Raw genomic sequence first — 18,612 nt, 5'->3', positions numbered from 1 at the left:
TTTTTGGAACTTTTCAGGCGAATTCAATTACGAAATAAAAATATTTCAATGAAAAACCTTTATTTCAATATAAAGCAAATATCCACAATTTTTAACAAAAAAGACGTATGAAGTGTAAACACCGAAAAGTGTTTCGAAAAACAGAGCAGCACGGTGCACGGTACATCTCCAATACACTCCTATCAGCAGTCAAAGATGTCCAAAGATCTTAAAGAATGTGGCCGCCAGAGCAGAGAAGATGTTGATATATTCACTGATCCTGTTAGTTTGAAATCGCCTAAGAAAGCCACAGCAAAAAGGAAGCTAGAAGGATCCCATGTATAAGTTGGAGTAAGAGGAGACATCGCTGTTGTTCAAGATCTATGGACATCTCTGACTGCTGATAGTAGTGTATTGGAGACGTATTGTGCCCCGTGCTGCCCTATTGTTTGTTTTAGCCTTTATAACAGCCCTGATTTAATAAAGAGATGTTTGAACTGATGTGAGCATTATTATATCCTAAATTGTCCTAAACCAGCAGACTGTGTTCTCCGCGTCGACAAGCTGTAAATCACTTTTTGGTGTTTACATAGGAGATTCTGCTCACTTCATATGTTTTTATTTGTTATAAATTGTGGATATTTGCTTCATATTGAAATAAAGGTTTTTATGTAAAATATTTTTACTTCGTAATTGAATTGGCCGGATGTTCTTTTCCTATTTGCTTCTAAAAAATGGGAATGTGACCTCTTGGTAATTTGGATAGAGGAATTTCTATATTTTTATAATGATGGATGAAATCAATGACAGTTAGTGTGGTCTCTAACCTTAAAAAAAGAAAATTGTCAAAAAATGTTGTGATATGTTAAAGCTATTTATAATGAATTTCACACAATATATAATTAGCTGCATCACAAAAACTAGATGTTCTAGAGAAAAACTAGACACAGATTTGAAATCTGCATCAAAAATACCACATACAATTATATCTGATAAAAATGACATGTTGATCTGTGTTATGAATGCTGAAGCCAGACTTATCCATCCTTCCACCACTCCACTTCTTGCTGCCTCTCTTTGTAGTTCTCTTCATTGGTTTCCGTTTTACCTGAGAATCAAATTCATCTCCTGTGCTTTACCTTCAAATCTCTCCATAGTTCTTGCCTCACTTACCTTTTTGACCTGGTAGAAATATACTCTCCTAGCCGCTCTCTTCGCTCCTCCAATGACCTACTAATGACTTCCTCACTCATAAACTCGTCACATGCACAGCTCGAAGACTTTTCTAGAGCTGCCCCAACTCTCTGGAATGGTCTTCCCCATCCTATTCTTCTTGTTCCTACTTTCTGCTCATTTAAAAGAGCACTCAAAACCCAACGCTTCAACCTCACCTACCCGTCTTTTTCTTCTGTCTCCCAAACCCTTACTACGTCCCACCTCTTCATATCTCCCCTCCTATTGTGTGCTACTTCCCCCACCTCCTAGATTGTAAGGTCTTCAGGGCAGGGTCCTCTCCTCTTTCTGTGTCACTGTCTGTATCTGTCTGTCATTTGCAACCCCTATTTCATGTACAGCGCTGCGTAATATGTTGGCGCTATATAAATCCTATTTAATAAGAAGAAAAATAATATTAATATTAATATGCAACCACGAAACACTAGGTACAAACCCCTATTAAACATATTTTTATTTCTACAAAATTAAAAAGGTTTATGGGGATTGTTAAATTATGGAAAGGCCTGTGAATAAAGGTGTGTTGGTGTACATGTTGAAAAAGAGACATCTAAGTCTGGCAAGTGGAACTAAAATTGGACTCAATATCCATTTGTACATTTATACAAAGAAGACACTTAAAAAAACATGAACAAACAAAAAACGTTTAATTTAGGTCTGTTCCTATTTTTGAATATTTTTTGCATGAAAAACAGGCTAGGTTGTGCCAAGAGGACACGCAGGTGAATGGCTTCAGATGAGGTGGAGCGGGTTTTGATTGGACATTGAAACTGATGGACTGGTCAATGGGTTTTACAGTATTGGCAATTTAAAGGAAGGCATGTATTTTTGGAGAGCATTGTTAGTACCATTCTAGAGCAGTACCTGACTGGAGGGCAAAGTAATTTGCCCGTAACGACCTGCAACCAATGGGAATGCTGCCCATTGTGTAGATTAGCAACCTTCCCCTAGAATCATTTTCTCTAAAAGTTACTAATAGTAATAAACATTAAAAATAAATATAAAATGTTTGCAAACATGCTCATGGGTTTACATGGATGGTAAACTGCAATGGTACATGTGAAGGTCATGGAACACCCATCATTGTGGAGAACAGAAAATCATCCCTAGGCACATTGTATAAAAATGTTTCAATGTTTCCATCTAATAATATGCAATCATCAGTTGAGTGAGTGCATATAGACAGGAAGTTGATTAAAAAAAAGATCACCAGCAATGCAACAGAGGTTTAATTCTCTCCTAAAAGGTAGAAACCTTATGTGAAAAATTAGGTACACCCCATGATTCATCAGCTTTACCACCTTTACCAATAACTTGAAGCCATTGTTTTCTGGATGACTTTATCAGTCTTTCACATCCTTGTGGTGGAAGTTTGGCCTATTATGCTTGGTAATATTTAAGTTTCAGTTCATTGATGTGTGTGGCTTTTGTTTATGCACAGCTCTCTTAAGGTCCAGCCTTTCACTCAGATTGAGGTCTGGGCGATTGCAACACCTTGATGCTTTTCTTTTACAATCATTTTGTTGATGGTTTTCTGGAGTGCTTCTGATTATTGTAATCAATGCCTCACATTTGACTCCAGAATACTGTGGTATACAGAGGGGTCAACTTAGTCACTGCAAGGTGTCCTGGTCCTGTGGTTACAAAATTTACCTAAATCATCACTCCTCCACCACCCTGCTGACATTTGGTATGATGTGCTTGTGCTGATATGTCTTGTTTTCACCAAATGGGGTGCTGTGCATTATTGTCAAGCATCTCCATTTTGGTCTCAACTGTCCAAAGGACATTGTTCCCAAAGTCTGGGTTTATTCAGGTGCAACTTTGCAAACCTAAGATGTGCTGCCATGGTCACTTCAGAGGGAAGGTTGCTCTATATCTTGCACACCCTTCCAAACAAGAGATACTTATTCAGTCTTTTTTTGTAATTGTACTGTCGTGAACTTTAACATTCCAACTGAAGTCTGTAGAGTCTGAAATGGAATTTCTGTTAGCACCACATGGTCTGACTTTATGATATATTTGCTGGTGTCTCCACTCCTGTGAAGATTGACAATTTGTGAAAAATTTTCTGGGCTAGTAAGGAATGTTTTAAAGTAAATCCAAGCTGGTATGCCGAAGCCTCTGGCTGCAAATGAGCAGGAACTCAAGCTTCAGCATCCCATATTTTCAAACATTCTTTACTAGCCTGGATTCCATGACAGGCATCGCTGCAATGGGCAACCCTTCATGTAACCTATATAGTTTAGAAGGACATTTATTTTGTCAAGCAACCTATAATTCTACAATCCTACCTTCCAAAGCTCAGTATCAATCTGGAACAAACAGACTAGCTGCATGAGCCATTCCTTGGAAGTACCTTGAATAACCGGTGTTTCTTATGCCATAAAATGATGTTGAAGTGCATCTATTGCAGCCATATTGTTGCCTAAAACATTCTTGTTCACACTTGAAATTACTACCAGCCACGTCAGACTATCATACAAAACTCTTTTCACACCCAAACCCCTGAAGAAGCCACATTTTGGCGAAACACATCAAGATATTTGCGACCTTCACAGTCCCATCGTATAAGTTTTAATTATTGTTTTGCGGTAGAACACCTATGCATAGTATAGTCATCCCTTTCCTGTGAATGTGAACAGGACCTGGGATACAATACAAGTAATTTTCTGTAACACTGTAATTATGTATGAATCAACTATGTATAAATACATAATTAGCTATTTACAATGAACTTCTGAGCCTCAAACCTCATTCTTTCTACTCTAGAATTTGTACATATTATTTTTAAAATGGCTTTCTAATCCTTCTCACACTAATGGGCATTGAAAAATGATTTGCTAAATTCATTGCTAATGTTTTTTCTCTTTGGCATTGTGTTAACACACACCTGAATGCTCCAGGACCAGCCAACTGCCAAAAATCTATATGCAATGCATATAAAGTGAATTAGATTAGCAGCACCTGGCTGATACTTGCCCTCCTAATTTCTATGACAGTGATAAGGGTGTATTTGATTTTTTTACGCATTGCTTCCCTATTTTGACTTGGTCTTTGTTAAAAAAAATGGCACACTTTAATATGGCATGTGCTGTTTGTCATCTGAGGTTGTTTTTACCTAATTTTAAGATCTGACAAAAGATTTATTTAATTGTAACCTGACATGCAAAACCTCACAATTGATTGAATTTAATTTGATGGGTAGCATGGTGGCTCAGTGACTTGCAGTATCTTGCAGTGTTTGGGTCTCAGGTTTGAGTCTTGGCCAGGATGCTAACCCCTTTAATTGTGTGGGTAACATACTGTTAGTTAACTTGTTTTCCCCAAATGACCATGGAAGGGGCATTATTAGATTATGAGCTCTATTTAGACAGTGACATTACTTTGAACTGTAAAGAGTTGCAGAACCTGTTAGCACGATATAAATGCAAAAGTAGAAAATGTGGGCCTACTAAGGATTTTTGGATCTATGCATGTTATATTTTTAAACAGCAGTTAGCCTCATTTACTGCAAAATGTTCTGAGCTACTCATAGCTTGTGTACTGTCAGAAAAACTGGATTATGCTCATGCTAGGTATAATTAATTTCTCCCCCTGCCAGAACGGTTTGTAACAATTAAATGTGAAATGCAAACATCAGTTCTGGAAACAGCCATGAGTTTATTTTCCGTGTATTGAAATCATAGATTTGTTCATCTGAAAGGGAGTCTTGGACGTAGCTGGTTTGAGAATTTCAGTCTCTGAAGTTTGAGGATCTCGGAAGCTGGACATGCAAATCAACAGGGAACTGCCACTGAGCTGGGATACTGTGTCTAAATGTCATAAGCAGGAAAAAAGTCAAGGAGAGTCAACAAACACTGACAACATGGCAGCCAGAGATGGAATGAAACTGTCTGGTGTATATATCTGAAAGTGTGCAGAATAAACCTCATTAGACAAGTTATATAGCAAGTCCATATCCCCTGGAATCCACTAATGATTAGTGACGAGGGTCTGAATACTTTCTAAAGCCACTATATGTACTGTGTAACCACTCCACATCCCTAGATTCCATTGTGAATTGGTCTTTGAGGTGGCACATTGGTTTTGTGCTTCCTAATGTTGATGTTTTGTTTTTTTGCTGTAGTAGTTCTGAACTTTTTCTTTGCAAAAATATAAGCTGAGCCCAAATCTTAGACTGCAATGGTGGGGAGTAAATCTCCCTAACAGAAAAACAGACATCAGTGAAAACCTACTTTGTGGATGAGGAATAACATCCTGGCTCAAACAAGTTTTTATGGATCAAACAAAAAGGTTGCATCAGGCAGGACAGGCGGTGTTCCTTTTGCATCAGGCAGGGCATTATTTCAGAAAAAGGCAAGCGATGTTCCTTTTGCAATAACATTTTTAGCCTGCCTGATCGCTCCATGGGACGGTCAAAATGCCCGCCAATCCCGGCTTCACCTTTGCTTGCTGGATACTGAATGAACACCCGCTAACCTGGTATGCCATCTCAGACAAACAAGTTGGCCAAGGTGCACATCTAGGAAGGAAAGAGGATGGCCAAACTCAAAGAACAAAGGTATAGCAGGGTTTAAGTCTACTTTAATGTGCTGAGGTGCCATTCAAGTTCAATGGACCACATAGTGGAAACACATGTAACATGGGTTAACATAGAATGCTGTGTGACATGTGCATTATCACAATGCGTGTTTCAAACTTTTTTTTATATTCATGATATCTACTAGATCCTTGTTCGGACATATTTCTGTAACTTACAGGTCTACAATTAAAAAAAAAAATTATGAAAAACAGTGTACAGAAATCTAGACATCAGTGTAACGCTCAGGTGGTTAAGGTCCAGCATTTCACTCAGATTGAGGTCTGGGCGATTGCAACACCTTGATTCTTTTCTTTTACAATAACTTTGTTGATGGTTTTCTGGTGTGCTTCTGATTATTGTAATCAATGCCTCACATTTGACTCCAGAATACTGTAGTATACAGAGGGGTCCATGGTCAACTTAGTCACTGCAAGGTGTCCTGGTCCTGTGGTTACAAAATTTACCCAAATCATCACTCCTCCACCACCCTACTGACAGTTGGTATGATGTGCTTGTGCTGATATGTCTTGTTTTCACCCAATGGGGTGCTGTGCATTATTGTCAAGCATCTCCATTTTGGTCTCAACTGTCCAAAGGACATTGTTCCCAAAGTCTCTGGATTTAATCAAGTGCAACTTCAGAGAGAAGGGCCTCTATCTTGCACACCCTTCCAAACAAGTCATACTTATTCAGTCTTTTTTTTGTAATTGTATTGTCGTGAACTTTAACATTCCAACTGAACTCTGTAGAGTCTGAAATGGAATTTCTCTGAGCACTGCATGGTCTGACTCTGTGATATATTTGCTGGTGTCTCCACTCCTTGGAAGACTGACAACTTGTGAAACTTTTTCTGGGCTAGTAAGGAATGTTTTAAAGTAAATCCAAGCTGGGATGCTGAAGCCCCTGGCTGCAAATGAGCAGGAACTCAAGCTTCAGCATCCCATACTTTCAAACATTCTTTGCTAGCCTGGATTCAATGACAGGCATCCCTGCAATGGACAACCCTGCCATGTAACCTACAAAGTTTAGAAGGACATTAATTTTGTCAAGCAACCGACTACAATCCTACCTTCCAAGGCTCAATATCAATCTGGAACAAACAGACTAGCTGCATGAGCCATTCCTTGGAAGTACCTTGAATAACCGGTGTTTCTTATACCATAAAATTATGTTGAAGTCCATCTATTGCATCCATATTGTTGCCTAAAACATTCTTGTTCACACTTGAATTACTACCAGCCATGTCAGACTATCATACAAAACTCTTTTCACACCCAAACCACATTTTGGTGAAACACGTCAAGATATTTGCGACCTTCATGGACCCATTGTATAAGCTTTAATTATTGTTTTATGTATAGTATAGTCATCCCATTCCTGTGAATGTGAACAGGACCTGGGATACAATACAAGTAATTTTCTGTAACACTGTAATTATGTATGAATCAACTATGTATAAATACGTAATTAGCTATATACAATGAACTTCTGAGCCTCAAACCTCATTCTTTCTACTCTAGAATTTTTACATATTATTTTAAAAATGGCTTTCTAACTCCTTCCAGACTAATGGGCATTGAAAAATGCTTCGCCAAATTAATTGCTGATGTTTGTTCTCTTTAGCATTGTGTTAACACACACCTGAATGCTCCAGACCAGCCAACTGCCAAAAATCTATATGCAATGCATATAATGTGCATTAGATTAGCAGCACCTGGCTGATACTTGCCCTCTTAATTTCTATGACAGTGGTAAGGGTGTATTTGATTTTTTTACACATTGCTTCCTCTTTTTGACTTGGTCTTTGTTAAATAATGGCACACTTTAATATGGCATGTGCTGTTTGTCATCTGAGGTTGTTTTTACCTAATTTTAAGATCTGACAAAAGATTTTTTTAATTGTGTGCTGACATGCAAAACCTCACAATTGATTGAATTTAATGTGATGGGTAGCATGGTGGCTCAGTGACTTGCAGTATCTTGCAGTGTTTGGGTCTCAGGTTTGAGTCTTAGCCAGGATGCCAGCCCCTTTAATTGTGTGGGTAACATACTGTTAGTTAGTTGTTGTTTTCCCCAAATGACCATGGAAGGGGCATTAATAGATTATGAGCTCTATTTAGACAGTGACATGACTTTGAACTGTAAAGAGTTGCAGAACCTGTTAGCACGATATAAATGCAAAAGTAGAAAATGTGGGCCTGCTAAGGATTTTTGGATCTATGCATGTTATATTTTTAAACAGCAGTTAGCCTCATTTACTGCAGAATGTTCTGAGCTACGCATAGCTCGTGTACTGTCAGAAAAACCGGATTATGCCTCATGCTAGGTATAATTAATTTCTCCCCCTGCCAGAACGTTTTGTAACAATTAAATGTGAAATGCAAACATCAGTTCTGGAAACAGCTATGAGTTTATTTTCCGTGTATTGAAATCATAGATTTGTTCATCTGAAAGAGAATCTTTGACGTAGCTGGTTTGAGTATTTCAGTCTCTGAAGTTTGAGGATCTCGGAAGCTGGACATGCAAAGCAACAGGGAACTGCCACTGAACTGGGATATTGTGTCTAAATGTCATAAGCAGGAAAAAAGTCAAGGAGGGTCAACACACACTGACAACATGGCAGCCAGAGATGGAATGAAACTGTCTGGTGTATATATCTGAAAGTGTGCAGAATAAACCTCATCAGACAAGTTATATAACAAGTCCATATCCCCTGGAATCTACTAATGATTAGTGACGATGGTCTGAATACTTTCTGAAGCCGCTATATGTACTATGTAACTACTCCACATCCCTAGATTCCATTGTGAATTGGTCTTTGAGGTGGCACATTGCTTTTCTGCCTCCTAATGTTGATGGTGTTTTGTTTTTTTGTTTGTTTTTTTGCTGTAGTAGTTCTGGACTTTTTCTTTGCAAAAATATAAGCTGAGCCCAAATCTTAGACTGCAATGGTGGGGAGTAAATCTCCCTAACGGAAAAACAGACATCCATGAAAACCTACTTTGTGGATGAGGAATAAAATCCTGGCTCAAACAAGTTTTTATGGATCAAACCAAAAAGGTTGCAGCAAGCAGGACAGGCGGTGTTCCTTTTGCATCAGGCAGGGAATTATTTCATAAAAAGGCAAGCGATGTTCCTTTTGCAATAACATTTTTAGCCTGCCTGATCGCTGCATGGGATGGTCAAAATGCCCGCCTTCACCTGGGCATGCTGGATACTGAATGAACTCCCGCTAACCTGTTATGTCATCTCGGCCAAACAAGTTGGCCAAGGTGCACATGTAGGAAGGAAAGAGGATGGCCAAACTCAAAGAACAAAGGTATAGCAGGGTTTAATTCCACTTTAATGTGTTGAGGTGCCATTCAAGTTCAATGGACCACATAGTGGAAACACATGTAACATGGGTTAACATAGAATGCTGTGTGACATGTGCATTATCACAATGCATAGCAGCATACAGGTGTGTATAGGCATTTGATTTGCATATTTGCCAACCACCATTTAATCCAACTTCTATGCTCATAACTTCACTGGCATCAATAGCAAGTTATCTTTACTGGGTGGCCCTGTATGGCACTGGATCGCTGGACAGGCAATATGCCTTCTACAATAAAATAAACTTGCCTGCCTGATTTTCATTTTGTTTTCCTTCATTAGCATTTAAGTGTATGATCTTGGTATAACTGACTGCCAGGAATGAGGTCCTGTGTGCATGCATGGGTTTTGCAGAGTGGAATTTGCAATCAGGCAGGCACTTTTATTTTATTGCAGAATGGAGATCACCAGTTCCTTCTCCGATAAGCAGCCTGACAACTTTTTTGTTTTTTTTAAATAGAGTTTGGTTCCACTTTACGGCTAAACTTGGTTTGGCCATCCAGGCCTCTATGGTCATATGGGGGGTTAAATAAATTGGATAATGTGTCACTGGGTTACGTTTGGTTCAAGCACCCTGGGCGATGTCTACAAACATCATCTAGCTATTGCACAAAGCTTTTTTTTTTTTGTGTATGTGTGTGCAGAACATCTTAGAGTCCAAAGAGCACAGCCCAAGGCACGGGTTGTTCTAGTTAGAGAAGGAAGATGCAAAAAAGGTAAAACCCAAGTTTCCTGGTTGGAGAATATTTCTTCAGTGCCCAATGTTTTACATATTACCATCCAATATCTGCCAAGTAACTGTATGATTTCTGAATCTTCTGTAACATGCTGAAGAACATTGCTATATAACTGGCTAACATTAAATAAAAAGGTTATGTTGGTTTCTGGTCAGGTTATCAGACTGCACTACTTGGTATTTAAAACTTTATCTGGAATTAGGCTTTATTATGGAGACAGTTTAAAACTTAAATCAAGTTTTTATTTCTGGCTGAGACTTATTTAGGAGTTCTTCTGTATTTCTTGTCCTGGTATCACAGGGGGTATCACCAGGACACATAGTAAGGTTTTTATGTAAGATATGTGAACATCTGTTCTAAGTGTTCCTCATGTAAAGAAATAACATTTAGGAAAGATTTACAGTCTGCTTTTTTGGGTAAGTCTTCCCAGGTGTCACAAAAAGCATACTATGCATATACTCATTGTTCTTAGGCCACTATGTTCTCCAGTGACATCTGCAGCAACACTTGTCTACTGGTGACCCCATTGCTCTAATGACACCATGTACTTTAGTGACTGGAAACCCTATTGGGTCAGTGACTCTTTGCGTTCCATTGACCTCCTCTGCATTTGTGACCTTGTTGCTCCAGTGATCCTTGTACACCAGAGACTATTGCACAAGTTACTTCTGTACTCCAGTGACTTTGTGCACTCCACTGACCCTTTTATGCCAATGACTCTATTCCTTTCATTCAAATGATATGCATTTTTGAGAGAATTGTGCTTTTTTTGTATTATAAAAATTTGGCAAAACTAAAATTTTTATCTTTGTTTGCCGTTTATATTGTATGTTTCAACCTAGAAGACATTGTGTAAGTGCTTCCTGCACTTGCAGTGCAATTACCATACAGTATAATCATTATAGCAACTATCAGAGAATGCAGATTCAGGTATCAGACTCTCTCATTTATAAATACACCCTTATGAATCAGATTTGCATGGGCAGAATACTCCACTTCCTACATTGAAGAGTTACCAAAGGCTATAGGTGATTGATTGAAGGTCCATAGCATTATCAATATCTTAAAAATGAACTAAAATTAACGTTGCAGTGTAATGGCGTGGTTCTTTTAGAATGTTCCATGTGAGCATTGCAACGTTTTAGTTGACCAACACAGTGAAGTATTGTCCATGATTCTTTTTTTCTTGATGAACAGCTAAAATTTCAGGTCAGCCTTTAGGGAAGCAAAACCCTTGATGTCCAGCCCCAAGTACAGATCTAAATCTAGGATAAGGTTACATTATGATTACCACACTGGGAAGTGTGCCTGAGGTCATGAAGCTACATTACCTTCCACCAGGGAATATTGGCGGTGAATATGAGCTCTCATATACCTCCACTTTCAGATGTGAAAACACAGGCTTGCCAACACAGGGGTGCCAGCCATGAAGTGCCCCCAAAACTGCTGTTCCTACCTGATCTTAGCCTGAGCTCTGCTTTTGTTTGAGATTACAAGATGCCAATACCAGCTCAGATTCAGCTACTTTTTACACTGCTTGTTTTAAACACACATTTACTTACGAATTAACTGTAGGATTGAATGAATTCCTTGTTTAAAATTGCCCAAGGCCCAGCTTGTAAAATATACAATGCAGACTTTAATAAAACAAATTTGAGTAAGCAGATGGGTATCTAGCTTTAAGTAGTACACCAATCTCGATACTAAAACAAGGAATGGTTATGTTAGGTATAAGAGTCCATTAAAAGGCTCAAAATAAGCAAGATGTAGTATAGCTAACTTTATTATCACATGTTTATACAAGCTACACAGACAAAAATAGCACACAAATACAGTAACAATGAACAAGTAATATAATTCTGTCTATTTCAGCTGCTTCATATATAAATCAGATGGGATCTTGAGGTCAGCTTCTGTAGAGGGAATAAAAATCACTATATTAATTCATCAATCAAAATGTATACATAGAGGTCACTACCCCCCAATAAAAAAGGATCAGCATGTGGGAAAATTGGACCTGCAAAACAGTTCCCCACAATCAATATTGCTCCTCAGGAAGCAAGATCACTATTATTATATCAGTTAAGGGAGCAAAGGAGACCACTTGCTTTGTGCGTGAAAGCCACAATCCAACCCTCCTACTTACTGCCAACACAGTTGCGGGAAAAAGTAAAAGATACACAAATATGCATCCTGGTTGGGCTTTAGGGCCTCGTTTACATTTGTGCTGTGCATCATCATAAAGAGCAGTACCACAATGAGCTGTACCCAGTACATTGTATTCTAGGGGGCTCTCCAACATTTATGGACATATAAATGCATTGATTTGCACAAATAAGATGCATGCATTTTTTCTGCTCATTAGACCCCATTGAAATGGATGTACAATGCACAGGATTGCACTACATGGGAACCCAGCTCAGACATTTTAGTTGTAGAAGCATTGGTACAGAAGATCTACAGAACTAAATTTTATCCTAGACCCAGATATAACCTATTCAGCACATATATTAGTGGATATTTCCAATTAGATATTATTCAGGGCTGTCATCTTCATCCTTTTGCAAAAGCTAAGAAACCATTGCCCCTGGGTATTCTAGCAATGGGAGGCTGGTGCCAGAATGTCCCAAATGGTGGTTTTCCAAGAGTGTATCAGCCCAACAACCAACATTTACAAAGCATAAACTACTGCTTTGTTGTTGGCCATTGAAACCATTTGGTTTAACTTGGGGAGCAGCAAGAAAAAGGTCACCACAAAACAGTTGATATGTGTAACTACTTTTGCCCAAAATGGACAGTGATCTGTATCTGCCTTTTCAAAGTAATTACCAATACTGCAGAGATAGGAAAAAGTTTGGGTAACACTTACTTTTTTTTTTTATAACCCTTAAGCTTACTTTGAACAAGGGTGTGAGTAGGAAGCATATCCATTTTCACCTAGAGAAAAATTAAAAAAAACAAGATAAAATGTAGGTAATGCACAAAAGGAACCATGCACAAAAGGCTCTCACTTACAAGTTAACATCAATCCAACCACCTGTTAAAATTCTTACAGTTTTTGCTTTATCTTCCAGTCATATTTCAGGCTGGAGAAGACACATTGAGCCATTTATAATGCACAGCCAGTAAATGAAACTATTTGGCTGTCCTTTAAAGCATATTAGAATGAATATACATTTATGATGGATACCAGTGTGTTGGATTGGATTGCTTTGTTTAAAAAAAAAAAAGATTTTGGATTTAGATGCATTTTAACTTTTAAATTTGGATCAAGTAGTAAGGTGTTAAATCCCCTGTTAGGGGTTTAATGCCGTCTATATATCTGGAAGATTTATTTATCTTGTTAAGCATTATTAAAAGAATTGGAAAATGTTCCAGCTACAAGTGAGAAACGTTATTAAATTTACAGAGATCTCACATAATTTCCTAATGTAACTGGAGGACAGGAAATGAAGTGAGAAAAAAAAAACACAAATAGGGCCAAGGCAAGAAGGCAAAAAAATATGACATTGTGTTTATGGACCAGCAAACTGTATTGTAGGTCAATATGTATGCATGTGTTCCTTGTGTGTTTGTTGTGCCATTCTTCCTCCAGAAAAGGAAAGTAACCACATGGCCTGAAAAAAGCAAGCTTCAGGACTTTCAAAAACCACACCACAACCAACTGCATTTGGTTATTTTATACTACTGTGGTTACCAGGAGTCTGAAAAAAACCTAAAACCAACAGAAATGCTTTCTCTAAGTCAAGCAGCAAGCACTACAAAGCCTTCACCTAAAGCTATGTAGCTGAGAATGTACAAGTCTGGTTCCTCTTAAAACCAATTCTAGTCAAAACTTTATTTTAATATGGATAGAGCAGCTAAGAGTTATATTATTGCTACCTAACTGCATGCTGATCACATCAGGTATCCACAAAAAACTTGGGTAAATCCTTCAGCAGAAAAGAGACTGCCCCTTTCATTGCTTGGTTTCCATCTTAGTCACCCAAAACAGTGCACCAGGACCAATCTGGAGACATTTTACAACTATTTTCCCAATTAGGATAAAAAAAAGACATAGCTAAGCTCCCTCCTTTTGCTGTAGACACATTGTGTCTTTCTGTGACCCTGGAGTATGCTCCCTCCTATATGTAAAGGCTCTACTACCCAGGTTGTTCTCGACTCGGATGATCTCTAGTAGGCCTCTGTGCCTCCATGTTACCTGTGCGCCCATGCAATATCCTTTACATTTCTGAGAAACCTGGTTGGGTCTGCTTTCCAAAAATGTATATCCCGTTTTGACAGATTTATTCACCAGTATAATCCTAGAATTACAGCCCTTTAGGGTTTCTGTCCAAATTGAAAGTTTCTCCCCTCCCGACCAATCAGAAAGGAACAAAAACCCATTTTCAGTAGCATTGTAAAGGTTTGGAAATTTTCAGAGCAGGGCTGGAGGCAGTGCAGGGTGGCAAAGGGTCTTAAATCACAACAATAGCTCTATAGCTAAACCTGAAATAGCTAATAAATGAATGTAAACACCATATGTAGCCATTTGCCCGGTCTATGACATTCTTTTTATCAGGGATTACCTTGTTCATAGTAGTCATACACCAGAGCGGAACTTTCTTTCACTTTTATCACTCTCTCTCCCATGGAGACTCTGAATGAGAAGGTAATAGGGTCGTTGCTCACCTAAAAGATGGAAAGAATAGCAAAGTCAACAATGGCTGGTTTTATGGTTAACACTGCAGCATATTGTAACCTGTAGCAGCAGTCTTTGCAGTTTGATATACTGCATGTATAACTTATAATTGTTTAAGTAGTCATAGGTACACCAGTTCATGTGTCTGAAATTTTTTAAGACTAATAAACTCCAATTATTATCTGCAACACCATGAACTAGTAAAACCTAAATCCAAATCTTGTAAAAGAAAATATTAAAACATGGCCCAGAGGTGCATAATTTAAAAAGCAAAACGCACAACTATGGTTGCAAACTCGCCATTTCTCTGAGGATTAAATTCTGTTCTGCTAGTAGAGGTCTTTGGTTCCTGGTTGAATGATATCCAATGTAATTCAACCAGTATTCTATTGGGGCAGAAAGACATAGAAACACCCTTTTGCACCATGGTACCCTACAGTATAATGCTACGGAGAGCAGCACTGACGTAACACCAGCACTGCTAAGTGAATCATTAAGGACCACCCAACAAAATACGAGAGACTAGAAGGACCCCATCATGGCTGGCTCAAAGACTTGTGAAAATGTAAGTAAACAAATCTATAAAAATGTATACAGCCATACTGGATAGTTCTCGGTGTGGCACAGGGGAAACTTACTGAGGATAGGACAGCCCAGAGTTAGGTTGGTTTTAGGGAAAAAAGGAAGAAGTACAGGGCCACCATTAAAGACTCCTGAAGACAAAGCAAACATCACACCACCATGCCTTAGTTCCCCTCCAGCCTGATGGTTTGGTTTATTTGAGAAGTTATCCAAACATCAAAATGCCTTGATGGATGGACATCTGGAGAAGTGGATTTTCTCTAGGCAGGTTGAATGTAAATGCTTTCATGTGATGATGAGACTCAAAAACAGAAAAGAACTGAACGCCAACAAATTCAAGGGGTTGGCCAAGAACAGTCTGCTCGAGAAACTCCGATTTAGACTTTTGCTTTACAGTTTGAGTTTCTCAACGACGGAAATTAACCTAACTTTAATAAAATTAGGAGGTGGGCCAGGACAGTCAGATTGGGAAACAAAAGTCTTTTGAGTTTCTCAGACAGGGTTACACGGAACCATAGGGTTTTCCAGAGGTTGGTAGGGGTTCCTTAGGCCACAAATTATTTGGACTGCTCAGGTCAGTTGCAACGGATACCAAATAATTTTTGGCTATCTGTATGGGTGACATTCGTCCCTCTAGCAAACAAAGCAAGAGTCATTCATGCCATTAATCATCATGCTAATAGTAAATATAGAAGAGGTTCCCCTGGGACCCACAAGTTATTTTGATGGTTGGGTATGTAGGCTGAGCATCTTACAGGCAGGATGTTACATTGGCTTGTACTTGCTGCAATTTCTAATGCACATTGTGAGAATCTCACAGTGTAAAGTGAAATCAACAAGGAGTTTCAGTCCAGGAGAGGAGCCGATAAAACTCTGCTTTAAATATACGCAGGCTTTATTTATGCATATATATTAAGCAATATTATTCTTCTAAAATATATTTCTCAATGAACTAAAACATGACATCGAATAGTGGAATGTATTAGGAAAATTTGACAAATGACTGATTACTCACAGAATCCAGATAGATTTCAAGTTCTCCCTTAGAGTTCTCTTCAGCTTTGGCAATTACTTTTGAATTCTCCAGCTTAAGAGAGGGGAAAAAAGTCAGTCATGTGAAATCATAACCATTACAATACAATTCATGAACTTAAAAGCAGCTGCAAATTTAATGTCAATCAGCTGAACACATTCCCTGGTGGAGAATCTTCCATGCCCATGTGTTTCAATGACAGTAATCTATTCTTCATGTTAAAAAATAGCCATAGCCCAGGTAGAAGTGACTTTTGCTTGCCACCATGCTATAGAGGGGGACCTCTGCTCTCTGGGTGGATGCAGTGATCTCTCAGCCTCAACATACTCTTGAATAAATTGGTAAAGCTCACTTACCTCTCTTAAAGACCAGTAATCTGGGTGAAATCCGGAGAGCATTCTTATATTTATAACTGTCATGCTAGAAGCATTCCGATATCCCTGATAGCTATTAAACAAAAAAAAAAAATGTTTTATATTGATACATTTGGTTACTTGCCTCTTACCCCAAACTGGCCTTGAAGATTAAAACACTGAAGAACCTATTTAGACTTTTGATGTTGTTGTGTATTCTACTACAAAAGCGCATATCTGCATCCCCCTAAGTGCAGTAAATGTGTTGAGCAATATATTTTTATGTATTTAAAAAAAAACAAAAAAAAGTAATTTAATGTTTTTTGGGAGATAAGAGGACCTTGTCATGGAGATGGCTGTTACCATTTTGGTTATACTTTGCTGGCCCTGCCCCACTGGGAAATTACCCTTCACTTTACAGATTAATTTCCATTTGTGTTTTAAAAGTGAAGAACAAATTATACCATTTTAATGGTTCTCCCTCACCAGTTGTTCTGCCAAGAACACTAATATTTTAGATTTCCCAGCACTTTTCTGTGTCAGTGATGAATAGCAGGACAAAAACCTACCCATTGGGGACACATGCAGCATTACAATCCTCATTAAAGGTCAAACCCTTTCCCAATTAAAAAAAAAAAACAGGTCTCCAGACTTTTCCAGACTTGGTTTCACCCAACTTAGCTTCATAAAACTTAGAAGCACATTATAGGAGAAGTTAAGAAGTGAGATTTGGATTACAAACCTTAAAGTGACACTCAAGTTGAAATTTTTTGCCACTCCATTCAGGCATTTATCAGAGGTGGCGACCATGGCCAGGGAGAAGGCAGTATTCTCTTTCGGTACTGGTATGTAGTATACAACTGTGGCCTGCAGGTTCAAAAATAAAGAATTTACTGCACAAGGTTAAAAGAACAGTTTATCCATCAATGTATGGCAAATAAGATAACTAGTCTGATAGTAATCCATAGTCTGTGGCTAACTGGTGGCTGTTGGAGGCACATTTACCATTTTACAGAACTGGGATAGTTTGTGGTAACCGCGTTTTCTTTCACCAATTCTATTGTTGAAAATAAGGATTCATTATATTGGACATGTGGTCAATATTTTCATTGATAATACAGAATATACCATTGCAGGCATGGAGAATAAGCAAGATTTTTCAAAGCGGTGAATGTCATACCTCCAGGAACAAAAAGCCGTACAACTGCTATGATGATACCCAATAGGTTTGGGGGCTCCAGCACTGCAGGTAAGTGAGGCCCAGGAAGCCTGCGACAGGTGAGATAGGTGTGGGCCAGCCTGACTGAGGGGGGGGGAAGCCCAAAAGGTCATGTGGAAAAGGTATGGTAATTTGCAATATTTTGAGTTATATAAAGTAATAGTGTCCAATTAAACATCCGTAAGCCAATTTCACCATAACCGCAGGTGTCAGTGAGTTTTTGTACTGTAAAAGGTGTGGAAAAGGAGGATGAGTTGGTAAAAGGTAGGAAAAGGCTTTGGCATATCTCAGTCATGTGGTCATTTATGATCATAACCCCTTATAATAATTCTCTCCTGCTACGGCTGAGATTTAGGGCCCCGTTTACATCTGTGTTCCATTACTATGAATTAGTGTACACATATAAATGTGTGTAATGTAGCACACGTTGCTATACTTTGCATTAAGGCAGCCAATTCATTATTATTAGACACAAATTTATATTTGAAGTTGAAGCGGTTCAAAAGCAGCTGCTATTGGCAACAGCATATTACAGCGGCGACTTGAATACAATGAAATAGGTGATGGGTAGCTAATGCATGGTATAGTTACCTTCCTAATAGTTTGGGCAGTGCTGCATATATAGTTGTTAAATTATTGAGATCCTGATTATTTTATAAGACCATTTAAATGGCTGGATGCATGAAATTATCCTAAGGCTTATTCTAAGAGTGTTACACTGGAACAGGATAGAGCTAAGGTGAGACTTAAAATTGTAGATGGTTAAAAAGCGGCTGCTATTGGCAACAGTACATTACAGCGGTAACTTTAATACAATTAAATATACTTTAGCCAA

At 38.4% G+C, this 18,612-nt stretch overlaps 1 protein-coding gene across 3 annotated transcripts in view; it reads right to left on the bottom strand.

Annotated features, from left to right (window-relative positions):
- Window positions 1-11,674: 11,674 nt before the first annotated feature.
- Window positions 11,675-18,612, bottom strand: part of LOC140339975 (ovostatin-like) — a 46,158-nt gene continuing 39,220 nt past the window's right edge. For 2 of the 3 annotated variants that reach the window (XM_072424903.1, XM_072424905.1), the window contains exons 31-36: window positions 17,301-17,425; window positions 16,562-16,652; window positions 16,188-16,259; window positions 14,478-14,580; window positions 12,780-12,846; window positions 11,675-11,822 (exon numbers count right to left, since the gene is read on the bottom strand). In XM_072424903.1, coding sequence (XP_072281004.1) covers window positions 12,803-12,846; window positions 14,478-14,580; window positions 16,188-16,259; window positions 16,562-16,652; window positions 17,301-17,425 — 435 coding nt within the window. In that variant the 3' untranslated portion in view covers window positions 11,675-11,822; window positions 12,780-12,802. Of the gene's footprint in view, window positions 11,823-12,778; window positions 12,847-14,477; window positions 14,581-16,187; window positions 16,260-16,561; window positions 16,653-17,300; window positions 17,426-18,612 lie in introns of all 3 variants that reach the window. The other variant, XM_072424904.1, reaches the window with a different exon arrangement.

This window comes from Pyxicephalus adspersus, chromosome 10 (assembly GCF_032062135.1).
Source record: "Pyxicephalus adspersus chromosome 10, UCB_Pads_2.0, whole genome shotgun sequence".
Classification (NCBI taxonomy): domain Eukaryota; kingdom Metazoa; phylum Chordata; class Amphibia; order Anura; family Pyxicephalidae; genus Pyxicephalus; species Pyxicephalus adspersus.
Note: the sequence above shows the minus strand (reverse complement) of the source record. Positions and strands in the feature narration are given on the sequence as shown.